Source organism: Pogonomyrmex barbatus, unplaced genomic scaffold (genome assembly GCF_055798465.1).
Source record: "Pogonomyrmex barbatus isolate J1 unplaced genomic scaffold, ASM5579846v1 scaffold14, whole genome shotgun sequence".
NCBI lineage: Eukaryota > Metazoa > Arthropoda > Insecta > Hymenoptera > Formicidae > Pogonomyrmex > Pogonomyrmex barbatus.
This window is the reverse complement of record NW_028297110.1, coordinates 4,895,455-4,910,691: the sequence shown is the minus strand read 5'-3', so window position 1 is coordinate 4,910,691 and position 15,237 is coordinate 4,895,455. Positions and strand designations below refer to the sequence as shown.

Below are 15,237 nucleotides of genomic sequence, written 5' to 3'. Positions count from 1 at the left end.
TTTTCATTATAAAATATGCAATAAATTAATCATAACCGTAAATAAATTAATTCCTCAACAAAGAATTTTATGATTATGTAGTAATTAGAGAAAATTGATTTAATGTTTAATTCTCTCAATATTCAAAATAAAAAAAAAAAAAACAAAATTCGTGGTTCCCCTCGCGATTGATAAAATCGCGTCGGGTGCAAATTCGGTTATGATAAGAATCTAAAATCTGTTCCGTTAAATCCAGCGTGAAAATTCATAGTGTGTAACCTTCTCAATGAAATCCTATTCGTATTTTATACAGGACAGTACCGTGATGCGTTTAATGCCGTAACAATGGATTCTCCACCGAACCAGGGGGAGAACGCACATAGATACATGTAACATGAATTATTGTTAAAATTTATAATTGTCAAAATTCTACAAAATATAAACAAATTTATCAGCTTCCATTTAAAAAAATCTAGACCCCTTTTCTTTCTGTATATCTTTTATATAATTAAATGCAAAGAGATGGAAAAACGATGTAATTGTTATATTAATAATAAAATAATTGTACGAGAAAATTGAAGTGAAACTGTATCTATCTTAACTTTCTTTTTCAATATTATCATTTGAATTTATATTAATCATGGATCTTTTATTCTCGGATCATTTTCGATCAAATAGGAAATAATTATTTCCAACCAAATTATTTGGTAAATAAGCATACGAAAGAGAGAAGAGATAGAGGGTTGCTGGAGTTTATTCGGCTTCGTGTAAATAATCATTAAGTGTAATCGAAAAATTTATAACTCTCTTACATAGATTAGTATTACTGCTTGTTACATAATATGATATATAATTTCGCTTGCGACGCGAATCGGGTAAGACAACAGGCGATCGCGGCTTTCTCTCTTCGCTTTGCCAAGAGAATCGTCTTCGGCGTTATCCACGGGACACGGTCTGCTCGCATGCTTTCGTATAATATTGATTCGCCGGAGACGAGGTCGCAGGTGAGATTTCCCACGATCGTTGGCCGCACGGAGAGAGAAAGAGAGAGAGAGAGAGAAAGGGAAAGAGAGAGATAGGCCGCCGCGGATTGTCCGCGCGGTTTTTAGATTGTTGTGCGCATAAGAAAGTCCAGGAAGCCTCACGTTTTCCTCAGCGGAAAAATATCGCGAGCCAAAGTCACCCCTTGTGATAGAACGAATAACCGAATGATATGTTCTATTTTTCTTGTCCATTTAAATCAATCCGTATATTTTTATTCTGAGATTACGATTCCATTTCCATAAGTTTATACAACATAACGTCAGAAAGATATTGATTGATCGAATTATAAAATTTATGGAGCACAATTTAAAGCAAGCGATACCACGCGAAAAAAGGCATATATCATACCAAGCGTCCAGTCTAATTGAAAATGGACTTAATTCCACAGTATACAGTATAAATGTTAATTCCATAACATAAATTAATAAAATGAATATTACGTAAACAATAAGCAATAATCTAAGCCGGATATGTGAAAACAATTTGCCATTTATGAATATTTCATATTATTATTAAATTAACAAGATTATATTCCGGAACCGGATTATTAAATCAGCGTTTTTCAAGCATGCTTGTATAATGATTTCTTCCTTGTATTCATTCGACAATTTCTAAATAACTACACATTTATATTTATAAATTATATTAGATATTTACTTAAAATGCGTGAATTTTAGCTTTAATACGCCGTTTTACATATTTTGCACAAAAGCCACAATCAGGAATTAAACGAAACGCAAACGTGAAAAGTCGCGCGAAGGAAAATGGGAGGGACGGTCTCTAAAAGATGCTTCTTTCTGAATTCTGGAAACACGATCAGAAACACGGTGAAAACTTACTCGGAAAGTGACAATTTATTTGGTAAAAGTGTCCATTACATAAGATTTAACGCATCGCTCTTAGATCTTAGACCTTATCTACGAAAGTAAAATCTATGCGCGCAATCGCTACGTCGATGTGACCGTCAATGATGAATTTCTCATCTTCCCCACGCCGTCGGAGAAGGCTTTGGATATACGAAAACAGAAAATCACCTAATAAATTAATTTGACGCTCGCGGTCGCGAGGGTCCGATTCTCGGATGTTTAGGAACACAATTGCTTCGCTTTGTATCTCTGGCAGTTGGAGATTGAACTTGAACACAGAAACGCAGAACCAACGCAGATCGGCTTCCGTTTTTTTTTTCCCCTTTCTTTTTTCTATTCCTTCTTTGCACCGTCTGGCAAAAGTGACGGGGGACGCGACGATAAAACGGGGGAAAAAAAGAAATGATCGACGCTCGCAGTCTCGAAGGGAAAGAAAAGCCTCACCGACTCACATACGCACACATACACATACACACGTGATGACGATGACGATGACGATGACGATGACGGTCAACTCCTATCCGTGTCGACGACTAAATAGAGTTCTGTGCAAATAGAGTTCTCTTGTCTCGCGATATCGCCTCTCGGGTTCTCTCTAAGTTCTCTACGCGTACGCTTCGACACGAAAGCCGCCTAAGGAATCGAGAAGTTCAATGATTTTCGATTGAAAAAATTTGGCACGATCAGCTGTGAAAAAATATCATCGTACTGCTCTGTGACTTCGTTTTCTCTCTTTTTTTTTTTTTCCATTTTCTTTTTTGTCCCTTTTCTCTTCCGCTTCGGTCTCTCTGCTAGGATATCGTACAATTGTTTACCTTCTCGTCGTTTATTTTCTCTAATTATCTCACGCGTACCGTAATATAATATCCCCTAACAATACAGTCGACTATATTGATAATGCATAAAATACTCTTCAGTAGTACAAACGCGATGTCGTGTCGCAAGATCACGCAATTCTCCTTTTTTTTTTTGTTCTTTTTTTCTTCTCTTTCTTTTTTAGAAATCCTAGCGAACTTTCGACAAGGTCGTCAATCATGAAATTCACCAAATCAGTACGAGCAATACGCATTGGAGTTCAATATCTTTCATACATTCTTGAGAACGTCGAGGAGTATCCCTTAGGAATACTCGAAAAATTGATTAGATTGTCATGCAAAATACTAACTTGCGGGAATCTTCTTGAAATGTGAAAAAAAAAAATAGCATGAAAAAAAGGCGCCTCGTAATCAATCAAGAACGAAAGAAAAATTTATAAATTTTACATTTTATCGTAATTTAATTTGCATTAAAAAAAAAAAATTAAAAATAAAAACAAAAAAGAAAATGGCGCGGCCGATGAACGCGGTGATCCGTGGTTCTCAAGAATGCACAAATGATTCAACAATTCAATTTGTGACATTTATGTCGTACTCACGCGCACAATCGACGCCCACAAGGAAAACTCGGCAGAATTTTGAATAAACTGATTCTCCCTGAGTGATGATAAGCTATTCTGTAGGTTGGTGTTTTCATGTGTATCTCCCCCCTCCCCCTCCCTTTTCCCGTACCCTCGCTCTATCGTCGAATATACAATATTACTTTTTATCGTACACAATTTATACGTCTAGAGCCCTAATTAGAGGTTTCTCTTTCGCTTAAAAATCCCGTCTCTAATCGCTAGTCGGACTTACAAATTTAGCCGCGAGTACAATCGATTCCCTTATTTATCCTATTTCATCCCTTAACCACCCCTAACGTGTGTTCGGGTCGATGCGAGCTAATACTTTTACGTAAAAAACGCATTATATCTAGTGTCTTGTAAATAAAAAAATAGGAGGAAAAAAAAATCGCCGATTTTAGAGAACACATCGTCGGATTACGACAAAGAACACAATGCGGTAAAATGTCAATCAGTCGATTCCTCTAGCTCCCTTTGTAAACCCTTCGAATGCAGCTTCTCCGCGTCGCTCGACAGGCAGTATATCGTGATCACTGATAGGTGGTCTCGGGAACATTTCAATTTTGTACGATAAATTCGAACATATACGTACATCATATTTATATAGTTCATTCGTTTAACTAGTTTCTTGCGAGGCTGAGAAATCTCGTATTATGCTCGTAACCACGGTGCAAAAATAAAGCGACAGCATGGAACGTATCGTCCTGTAAGTGTATTCCTTTCGGTTTCTTTCTTTCTCTTTCGTTCATACGCGAATATTTTCCTCCATCGTTTTTCATGATTTCAATACGATACGAAGAGACATTATTCACGAATTATGTATTCATGCCAATCGCAGCATCATTATTCGTCGATCATCCTTCTGCCCTCTTGTCTTACAACTGTCGTTTTACATTGCGTGCCACTTTGTGATTTGTTTGTATCACATGCAAATTTCTTCGTCGACTTACAAACGAGCTACATTCTCATTATATACCGTAGCCTTTGAGCGGAATATCTTATATTTTCTTACCGAGTCTTATTTCCTAAAATGTTCTATCGTACCGTCTAGCACTTTTGATTTTGCGATTTGCACACGACGCGCGCTCTCGGAAATCATAGACAATGATGGTGCGAATAGAAAATCGAACATTAACTTTCTTGAAACGCAGCGAAACGAATTAATTTCAATTCCGACGTATAAGCATATTACATCGTTCTTAAGCAACGTAGATCCCTCCTTATATGATCGTGTGTTCCATATCTTACAGAATTACTCGCGCGTATCGCGACTTCAATACATACACATATACATATATAATATGTATCGCACAAGTATTCACAAGTTTTTAAGTATTTGCATTACCAAGATCTGTGCCGTAATTCAGATTTATTTCCGCGTGTAATTTCTTGTTATGCCCATGTGTAATATTACAACCACGATCTTGTGGCGAAATCTGATTACGAGAAAATAAAAAAAATTTGCAAAATAAAACTTGAAATTGTTGTATAAATATATATTGAAAATTCGAAACATTACAATTACTCTCGTGGTTGATTCTCCTTTATATATAAATTAGATATAACCTTTTATACTAATTTACAAAAAAATTTTTGCTTTTGACTTTGAAGAAAATGGGATTAAATATGGGATTAAATGTTTTGTGGAGATTTTGAATAAACGAATTTGACTTCCAAATACATATATTATCAAGATTTCAAAAAATAACAAGTTATAAAGTTATGAAAAAAATATACAAAAAAATCATCATGAACCTTGTAATCTTTTTTTTTTAAATCTTTACAAGCTACATAAATTTAATACCCTATTCCAAAGTCAAAATAAAAAATTTTTATAGATGTATTATTTATTTATAATTACTTAATTAATAATTTAATAAACGAATTATTTATACCATTTATATAAATTTATATAAATTAATAGATGAATTATTTAGTTCAGTAAATTATTTTTTAACTGATACCAAAGTTTGATGTAAAAATTATGTTTTATATATATAATTGTAAGTCTATTTCTTGTATGTGTATCATAAAGTAACAATAATACTATTGACCACGGAGTCATTGTCATCAATATTAATATATAATCAAGTAAGTAATACAATTGTTAACAAATGGATCGTTAAGAGAAAGAGAAATATTGTTTCCGATTTTATAGGTCAAACAAGATGGCACAATATATCCTTCTATTCACATTCCACGAGGATTTATGAATAACAACGATAAAGAATATGGAAACTATAGAATCAAAAAAGGAAGTTGTATGGAAGGGAACGAGATGAAGGGACGGCAGATGAAGTTAAACGGAACGATCGTACGTTCGTTAAAAAATGTCGAATTGCAATCAACCTACTTCACAGCTCTTGTTGGCGAAAGGCAGTGCTCGTCTTGTACATATTCGGGTACTTTCCCCCTTTTTTTTTACGTGTGTATATAAGATTAGAATATTACATTAAATTAGCTTTGAAATAGGTTGCACTCGATATCATCATTGTCATACAGTTCACGCGCTGCGGCACATTTCAACGGTGGTACGCTAAAAAAAAAAAAGAAAAAAAATTGCATAGGTGAAGCATATTTTAGTTCTTACAAAACATTTGTATGTAATAGGATTGCATGTAATAAATTTATCAAAATCAATATTATCGGCAATTTTCTCTTCTTATTTCTCGGTTATGTGTTTTTATGATTCTCCATTTTTTCTTTAATTCCTTACGAAATTTCAATTCTTTTGCTGCACCACCAGAAATACGCGCAGTTATACCGTCGTTAGAATGTACACCTATTGTATTATTGCTATTTAACGCGATAGGTTAACTTACAATCTAAGATTTGTACATCTGTGGATTTGCTGTTCAATGATGATGCCTACAAAGAGAGATAAAGAATATGTCTCAAACGTGTCTAATTGTTGCGATAAAAGAAAAGAATTATAAATAAGAATTTAATTAAATAAAATTTAAAAACGATTATTTTATATCGAATTCTGCGAGACAAATCTTCCTAACTGCTTCTTCGTATTTAGTTGCATTTTTTTTTACATTATTATATATTCTAATTGAGCTTGAGTATATTTTTACAGTTGCAATGTACGTATAGCTCACAAAGTCGTGCGTATAAAAGTTCAACAAGAATAAACCAGAGAGCAGTAAAAAAATTCTACAGTGATTTGATGTATACCCGAACATAGCGTTTTAATGAGATCCATGATAAAATTGTTATCAGAAACGTGCAAAATATTCAGCTTTATACAGTGTACAAAGCAGTATATATATATATATATATATATATACATACACATATACATACATATATGATTGATGTATATGTAACAATTTTAAGATACATTACGAAAGATACAAAGATATAAATCGAGATATATATATATCTGTACACTGTAAATTGCAATAGACATTATTAAAGTGACATCCCTTATCGAGTAAGGAAAACGGTTACCGATAAATGTGGTGTAGAAAAGCGTGTATCAGTTTATCTCGCGAAGAAGCGCAGTTAGGTCTCTCTTGCTGGTGAGGTTGGATCCTTGGATGTTCGATAACGTAGCAACGAATCTCGTTTTAATAATTAAGACTCGTGTCTATACCACATCGAGTTTGTATCTACCTTCAGCTGGGTTTGCCCGGTGGTCCGTGGGAGTGGAGATTATGAACTCCGCCCACTTGGTTACTGGTAAGACTGGACATGGTGGGCTGATACATCGACGGCATGTAATTGCTCGACGATTGTGACGCCGACCTGGCAATCAGTACGTTACATATCAAATTATGCTTGTAACAAAGAATAAAGACATAGACAAGGACATATTTATTTACCTCGGTACACCACGCAGTGGATCTGGCGTAACGGATGAGTTTCGTACGACGCCGGAGGTGTTTGCCGGCGCCGGCGACACTATGTTACTTGATTGACCCTGAAGGTATCCACCTCCGGCCGGACTATGCCTACATTTCATTGCAAGAATGAAAAAATTTGAAACGATTGTATCAGCGATATCCAGCGGAGGATAGATACGTTACCTTATTGTTGGGCTGGGTTGCGGCGCTACTAATGATCCTCGGTGATACTGAGCGAGAGAAGCCGCCGCAGGCGGGGAAGGATCCGGCGGCAAACCATTTTCTAACGTCGTCGGATGGCTACCGGAACTGGAGTGCGGCATGTATGTGTTATTCACTCGTGGTTCACGACTCACTCTAGGTACCGATGCCGGAGCGCCGGGTGGCACTTCTGAATGTGAAACGTTAGAATGAGACGGATTCACGGTTGGATGTATATTATTCACTAGAAACAATAGAAAAATACGTTACATGTGTTGTCTGTTCGTGAACGAAACATGGAAGATATCATAACGTTGTCTAACTAACCTGGATGTGAACTAGGCTGAGTTGTCAACGGAATAGCAAGTCTAGCATTCACAGCCAACAAGTGGTCTCTCCTTTGCACGAGATTACTTACATGTTCCTCTAGCCTAAGGTTCTCAGCTCTCAATTGATGTAGGCAGGAAAGTAGGGATGCAACTGCAACAGATTTTGATAATGTTGCTGGTTCACGTTCTCAACAATCAACATCAAATGCTTTTTTTTGAAGACCAAAGCGATATTGTATATCATTAGAAAAGTTATCAATTTAAAGTTAAAAAGCTTTTTATGAGACAAAAGTAAAGCATGGCATACAGTTTTCCTTGATGAAACATTGCGAAAAGTGAGAAACATTGATTTTTTTTTTGCTATTGTAATTCATGCAACTTTAAGCACATTTTTATCTTGCTATATACTCACTATCAAAATGTTGGGCCTGTTCCATTAAAAATTGACTTCCCTGTTCCCATTGTCTCTCTAAGAGTTGATCCAGTGTCTGCGGGATCGCTCCACTACCTAAGCTCCCACTGTTACTGGCTGTACTAAAACTCGCATTACTACCGTTCGTAGAAAAAACTGAAGAGAATGAAGTAGGCGGTGCGCCTGGCTGGCTAGATCGTATCTGCTTAAAAAAAATAAACTTCTTTAATTATTTAAAAAATATAATTTAATAATTTAATAATTTAATAAAAATTTTTGAATTTGCTTTATATAATAACGAATTTCAGTTGTTTAGATTTTAATAACAATACGATATTTTTCTTAAATTCACATAAATCTGTTTAAAAAACTTCTTTTTTTAATTATTTAAATATTTGAAATAATATAATAAAAATTTTGAATTTATTTTACACAGTTAATAAAATTGATGTTTAACTTGAATATTTATATTTAATATAACAATTTGATTTTTTTACGTACAGATGCTATTACTCGACTGTGCAGCTGCGGTCCAATCAAGTTCGTATTTGTGTTACTCGCCTCTGTAAAAATAGAATGTGCCTCGAGTTCCTGCGAGAGCGTATCTGACATTTTTTGCGCCATGGTCGAAGTAGGATTCAGCTGATTCCCTAACATGTGCGGTGCACTGACACCATTTTGAAACCTAAGAAATAATTATTCAGATTATCTTATTGTATTTGTATGTTTTCTCGTGTTGTCTCATCTGCAAATCTTACAGTTTCACATTATTCTCTTCCTTTATCGTGGTGTTAGCAAAACCAGTAGGTGTAGTCGATGTGGATGGGACAGGTGTAGACACAGCAGTTTTTCTCTTTCGTTTTCCCGTGCTACTACTCATACATTCTGATCCAGGACTACTAGGCGGTGACTCTTTGACAATCGGTCCCATAATATTCGCAGAACCTGTACCTGCACTGACACTACTGAAGTGTCCAACAGTAGCCGATGCAGGACCTTGAATAATGGATGGTACCGGGGCCACGGTGGCGGCAGGTGGAGGCGTTTGATGATTATTTCTTGCGCCTCTTTTAGACGTCGTCACGACTGCGGTGCTGGATACAGAAGTTACGACCGATGGAATTGTTGATTGCGATTGCGGTAGTAACGTTTGGCTGTTGGACGAGCCGCGCTTCGGTTTGCGAGGCTTCTCTTGTTTGTCCGACGACTGGGAACTGAAAGTTAATACATGTCGCAGTTAGTATAAGATACAAAACATCAAATTATTTTATATAACTAGCATTGTTTTGCTTTATTGATCAGTCAATGACTAGCCAACAGCGTGACAATAAGAAAAAAAGAACCGTTATTACTTCAACATACGGCCAGAGATCATCCCGTTGGGAAACCCAATTCCCAAACGATTTAACGAAGTGTAAGGTCAACGCACGCTGAGGCGAGCCGTCACGACGGGGTGCCATTCACAATGTCACGTTACACCCTTCCGCCGTTCGTTGCCCGTGAGGCGCCTCGCCGAGGAAAAAACAAACATAACCTCAATATCTCTCGTTCGCGACAACCCGCGGCTCGAGTACGTCAACGTAGTTACGGTGCCGCCGCACGACACCGGGCAATGTTTCCTCTCCCACTCCCTCTTCGTCCCGCCGAGGTTACAGCGCGACACTGTGATATTGCAATATTCGCTACGATATTCACACACAAACACGTCGCGATGTCGCAACAATTTCGCGATGCAATTATTATGCAGCGCGCGCGCGCACGTTATGCATTCGTGTTCGTTCGTCGAATGACCCCGAATAAACTGTCGTGCTCAATACATAGACACACCACTGTCATAAACACACTCCATCTTCCGTCACACTCGTGACTCGCCGAATCGTCCCGCGTCCGCCTCCGCCGCGCTCGGCGTAACTACGTTCCTCCCGATGGCACTCCCGCTCGACGTCCCCAGGGTCGATCAGGTCAGACAGGCACCCCGGAGGCGAACGCCCGATCCCGGCGTGGAGAAGAGGTTAAAATCTTGGCCACCTTGTTTACCAATCGCGCCCGCCATTTTGAACGCGCGGTGCGCGGCACTTGGCACCTGCACGAAAACTCGAAGCACCTCGCGGAGCATTTTCGTGTTTTATACCGTCGCACGGATTTCTTTATTAACACAACACTCACGTTGATTGAAATCAAAGACAAACAGAAAGAGGAAGACAAATGTTTCTTTTTTTTTTTACTTTTTTTAATTTTACTGTACTCTTACTTAAACTTTAATTGACCAAATGTAATCTTATCATTGAGATTCTTTTTTCTTGCGACAGAACCTCGTACAATGTAATTTTATATTTACAATAAATATATAATCAATGCAACCTGTGCCTTTACACACCTGTTCGTTATCTCCACCTGCATTTTTTTTTTTTTTTTTTTTTTTTTAAAGAAATGTCAAGTCCAAGAGGACTTACCGAGATCGTTTTACCGGTGCTTCCTCAGCAACGAATCTCTCAGTGTTCGGTATAGCGCTCGTTCGTGGCTCGGTACTGGCCACCGTGGTGATTATGCTCTGCTGCACCTGCTGGTACATCGTCGGTGCGCTGGTTACCACACTCTGGACAGTGTTGGCGAGCGAGGTGGCGGTCAACGGTACGGAAACAACGATACTGTTCGACGTAGTTGTCGGGGACTGGGTGACGACCGTGGGCTGCGACTGCGTCACTGACATTATCACAGGTGTGGTAGTTGCCTCCGTAGCGACCGGCGTGCTCGATGACGATTGAATCGGGCTGTCGACTTTCATCTATAATAGAAGAGAGATAAAACGTTATTATCTACATCGCCTTCTATCCTTATGACTAGATTTATCTCTCTAATAGATTAATGATTTTGCTGTAGGTGTGTTGTAAGAAACGACCAAGATAAAATGAGCAGCGTGATACCTGTGTCTGATCACTTTTGCAATCGTATTCTTAATATTCACAGTCATTCTTTTTATCAAAATGGCTCGTTAAATTAATTGATTTTTCGATATTCATATTATTCATTATAACAATTCTTGTTTTTATTATTTATTAAAACTGTTTTTTGCTGAATTATTTACTTTTTCCGAATTATTCGTTGAAACGACTTTCGTTTTTATTAAATTAATTGCTTTTTTTGGACTATTCATTGTATTGATACTTATTTTTACTAAATTGCTTTCTTTCGAAGTTTAGATTTGCGTATTTTTTTCGTTTAGATTCAGCTATTGCATTTAAATGTCAAATTTTCTCTTAATTTAAGATATAACTATTACAATTTATTCAGAAATTTAATCCTCATAACCAATCACTCAAATGTTTTCCGATTTATTATTATCACTTATAATAAGTCAAGCGAATTTGTCTTATTTTTACGTATATAAATACTGTTTATATACATATGTATGTATGTATGTGATATTGCAGACATATGAGTTTAAAATTCATAACTTACAAGTTTAATATAAAATTTCAATTATATTCTAAAAATATATTTTAAATGAATGTTATTTTTCAACTTGTTTAAATTCATCCCATTAAATTTATCTTCAAGGCATTAAAACATCATTCAAACTCAAAAGTAAATATAAGTAAATATACATTTAGTATTATAAATATGAATATTGTCAAAAGTAAATATAGTCAAAAGTAAATATAAGTAACTATACATTTAGTATTATAAATATGAATATTGGAAATATCTCAAAATACGTTCAAATTAGCTATTATCATATATTTATGAAGAAATATTAATTATATTTAGGAAGTACAATAAAATTCATAATGTAACGTATTAATTTACATTCTTTTACGCATAGCATTCTAATCATTAAAATTGTTTGTCTCAAACCACTTATTGCAAATAGTAAAGTATGAATAAAAGTTCATAAAAAATATCAATTTTTAAATTTAAAATGTAATTCAATGACAGACCTTTACCTTCTTTGACTTTTCCGGTTCCGTGGTTGTGCTTAAGCTAGTGGCTTCAGTGATTGTCGGCTGTACATTATTACTCGGAACCGTCTGTTGCACCATAGAGCTAACTGCCATAACGACCGAACCGCTAGCCTCCGAACTAGCCGATTGATTCGAGTTGTCATTGCCTATCACCGTCGGCGTACGCGCTCCAGTTTTTCGCTTCTTGCTGGTATGGCTCGATGTCTTGTTGGAAGCCGATGAATTGGATTTCCCTTGGCCTCCGATGTTCTTGTGCGCCGCGTTGGAATTGCCGGCGCTCGTCTTCATTGCAGAAGTAGCCGCTGTTGTGGCGACGGTAGTAACCGTACCGCCACCACCTTCATGTCCGAACACGCTCTCCGATTGTGTAACAATTGTCTCGACAAAGTTAGAGGTCGTGAATTTGCTGGAACTTGTGGAATTATCTTTGGGCGTATTGCGACCACTACCACCGCTCTTGTCGTCTGCGATGCCATTTATCTCTAAACTGGGACTAGCATTGGATTTACTCTTAGAACTTGCGCTGGACTTGGAACTCGAGCTCTTCCGCTTACCGCTCGACAACTTTATCGGAGTCTCCGCCTCTTTTTCCGGCGACGAGTCCGACGAACCGTTGTCGGCAGGTATCGGCTTGTATGGTGGTATCGTCTTCACATTACCGCCCTTTTTCTAAAAATTGATCACATTATTTTTCATACAACGTTAATATTCCATTACTTAAATCTCTAATTGGACAGCATAATGTTAAATAATAATAACTTATGTAAAAGAACCGTATTCAAAATTGTTCTCGAAATTATTATTCAGTATATACGACACCGACATTTATAAACAGAAAAATAAAAATTTTCCCTATAATAAAAATAGAAAATATCCAAAACAAATAATGGTATCACTATGTGTTCAATACTAAATTATTCACCAATTTTGAATAATGATGTTGGCAGTAACCGCAATATTTAACATTATCAAGATAATTGCCAGCTTCTTCACAGAGCAAGCCCAGAGCCTGTGCACAAGTGACATGAAATTGTTGCCTGCAGCCAGTTTTATTACACTGCATGCAGGCTCCTACATTAGCTCTACTACCTCTGCCTTGTTCCTCACAGATGTAACATGTCTGAAATGATTAAATTTCTATATGATACAAGGCATAGTAAAATGTGAGCGACGTCAAGCATAGCAAATCGCTTGATTTATAGCTCAATCTTACTTTGTAGCAAGTAATTGTCAAAATGATTACCTTGTTAAATCTTTCTGGAGGAATAAGTTGTAATATAATTGGCTCCATCGTAGTCACGTTACCAAATCGAACTTCTGGAATATAGAGAGCGCACACGACGTGCGCCCAACCAGCTTGGTCTGTCCTTTTAAGGGCTCCATCCCGACTCGGACATAATTCACAGCGCTATTTAAAAATTAGCAATATAATAAACTTTAATAACATTATAGTTATTATAGTTAATCTTATATATTGATAGAAATGAATATTATCTCATCACAAAAGCAGAAAGGTATTATTAAGTAAGTAAAAAACAAAGAAATAACTCTTCATACCACTCGAGCACTGCGTTCCTGCGACTCGCATTTCCTGCAATACCATGGGCCTGTTGGTACAGTGACGATGCCATAGCACGCTGCAAAAACAATGACATTCGTTACTCATACAGTAAATCGCTTTGTAAGAAAGTCCAATTGTTTCACAAGAGAAACAGATACCTTGGTGTACAGCAACAGTGCAACCTTGTCCATCGCAATAGACCAGTGGATTCTCTGTCCAACCCCTCTCGTCAGAACACACGCAGCACCCTCCGAGCATCTCCTTCATGCTGTGCCCCAAGCAATTCGGAAGACGAGACTAGCATGAGGAGCTAGGCGACGGACCGCGGGCATCGGCTACGTGGTGCGAAGTGGCTCGTGTCGTGCGTGTCGCACGATCGCATTCTGACGATGACGCGACGTCTCCGCGGCGGTAGGAGGCTCCGTTGATGGCCTCTCTCCTCTTTCTTTCTCTCGGTGGGGTCCCGCCACCGCCGCGTGCCCTCGTCACCCTCGGTAAGATTCGGACTACGCGCGGCGCGCGATGCACGCGCGTCGTCGCGTCACGGCAGCGAGGGAGAAACCGGAGCGCCTTGTTTCTTCCGGGAGCGGGAGGACCGACGAAACACGAGTCGAGTGTGAGCGAACGGACGGCCGAGGGAGGAAGCAAGCGTGCTACGTGCGTGCGGGCACGCGCGCGCGTTTTCGCACGGCGGAGGCACGCGGTGAGCGGCGCCGTCGTCGAGCGGACGCCGCGGGATCAGCCGAAAACGCCGACCGGCCGTAAGTCGCGCGAACACACGTGCGAATGTTAGGCGGCCCACGCTAAAAACGTGCTCGGACGGCTTGTGTTATTTACGACGGCGCTCTATTTACTTCGTCGGTCGGCCATCTTATTTTTGCTTGTCGCGCGCGACTCACGCGTGCGCACGGCCGACGCGATCCGCAACTGAGCGCATTCGCATTTCGCGATCGCGGACCTAGCGTTCCGTCTACAGGAATGCGTTCATTGGACCCGGGACCCTATTCTCGAAATATACGTACACGAAAATTCTATAGTATATGTAACACATATTATAGGATTTTCGTATGCGATATGTTTCAAGAATAGGACCTACGGTGTGTTACGTATGTACCGCCATTTTTAAATCGTATGTCAAATTTAAATTTGTAAATATGTATATATATCAAGTCCTTCTTGGACAATGCATGAAATGTATATTGTTCGATTATTTTCATAATCAAACTTCATAATAAAACTGTATTTGTTATTTATTTATTTCCACGTTTTCTTCCTCTTCTGCCATTTCTTTAATAATCTTATCCATGTTATTATAATTATAAATATTGACAAGCTAATCGCCGTGCGATTAAGTTAATCAGCGTTTGATTGACCGTCAAAATGCAGGTTGGAACAAACAGGTCAGTTTCGCATTATAATTGACCAATGGAAGAGTGCAACTTATAGGAACATTTCACATAGCAATGTAGCGCAATCAAGGACTTGAAACAATTGAAGCAATACTGAAGTTAGCGATTACCATTTCGGATAGTTGATAAGGGGAAGACCCCTACGAGTGCAGCATGAGATTTAAAATCCTGGGGATACTCAAGCG

The 15,237-nt window shown here is 38.0% G+C and overlaps 1 protein-coding gene across 10 annotated transcripts; it reads right to left on the bottom strand.

Annotated features, from left to right (window-relative positions):
- Positions 1-1,858: 1,858 nt before the first annotated feature.
- Positions 1,859-15,008, bottom strand: Alh (coiled coil domain containing protein Alhambra). Of its 10 annotated transcripts, none has more exons than XR_016138445.1 (15): positions 13,802-15,008; positions 13,640-13,719; positions 13,326-13,490; positions 13,005-13,202; positions 12,059-12,751; positions 10,574-10,905; positions 8,879-9,334; positions 8,622-8,805; positions 8,121-8,325; positions 7,707-7,859; positions 7,362-7,623; positions 7,158-7,286; positions 6,784-7,080; positions 6,150-6,195; positions 1,859-5,863 (listed from the first exon to the last, which is right to left on the bottom strand). XR_016138445.1 is itself a non-coding variant. In XM_089073214.1 (15 exons), the coding sequence occupies exons 1-13, from the start codon at positions 13,908-13,910 to the stop codon at positions 6,951-6,953; spliced, it is 3,096 nt and encodes a 1,031-aa protein (XP_088929340.1). In that variant the 5' UTR covers positions 13,911-15,008; the 3' UTR covers positions 1,859-5,863; positions 6,150-6,195; positions 6,949-6,950. The 10 variants fall into 10 exon arrangements, 7 of the variants coding, with proteins under 7 accessions (XP_088929340.1, XP_088929338.1, XP_088929339.1 ...); XR_016138444.1 differs by having other exon boundaries at positions 1,859-6,195; positions 6,784-6,867; positions 6,949-7,080; XM_089073214.1 differs by having other exon boundaries at positions 6,949-7,080.
- Positions 15,009-15,237: the final 229 nt, after the last annotated feature.

Bases quoted from the DNA above. Each gene is read 5' to 3' on its own strand.
- Alh (XM_089073212.1), bottom strand. From the start codon at position 13,910: ATGAAGGAGATGCTCGGAGGGTGCTGCGTGTGTTCTGACGAGAGGGGT. The intron at 13,203-13,325 runs GTAATCATTTTG...TAATCATTTCAG, and splicing joins CTCCAGAAAGATTTAACAAG to ACATGTTACATCTGTGAGGA. The intron at 7,624-7,706 runs GTTAGTTAGACA...TATTGTTTCTAG, and splicing joins TCAGCCTAGTTCACATCCAG to TGAATAATATACATCCAACC.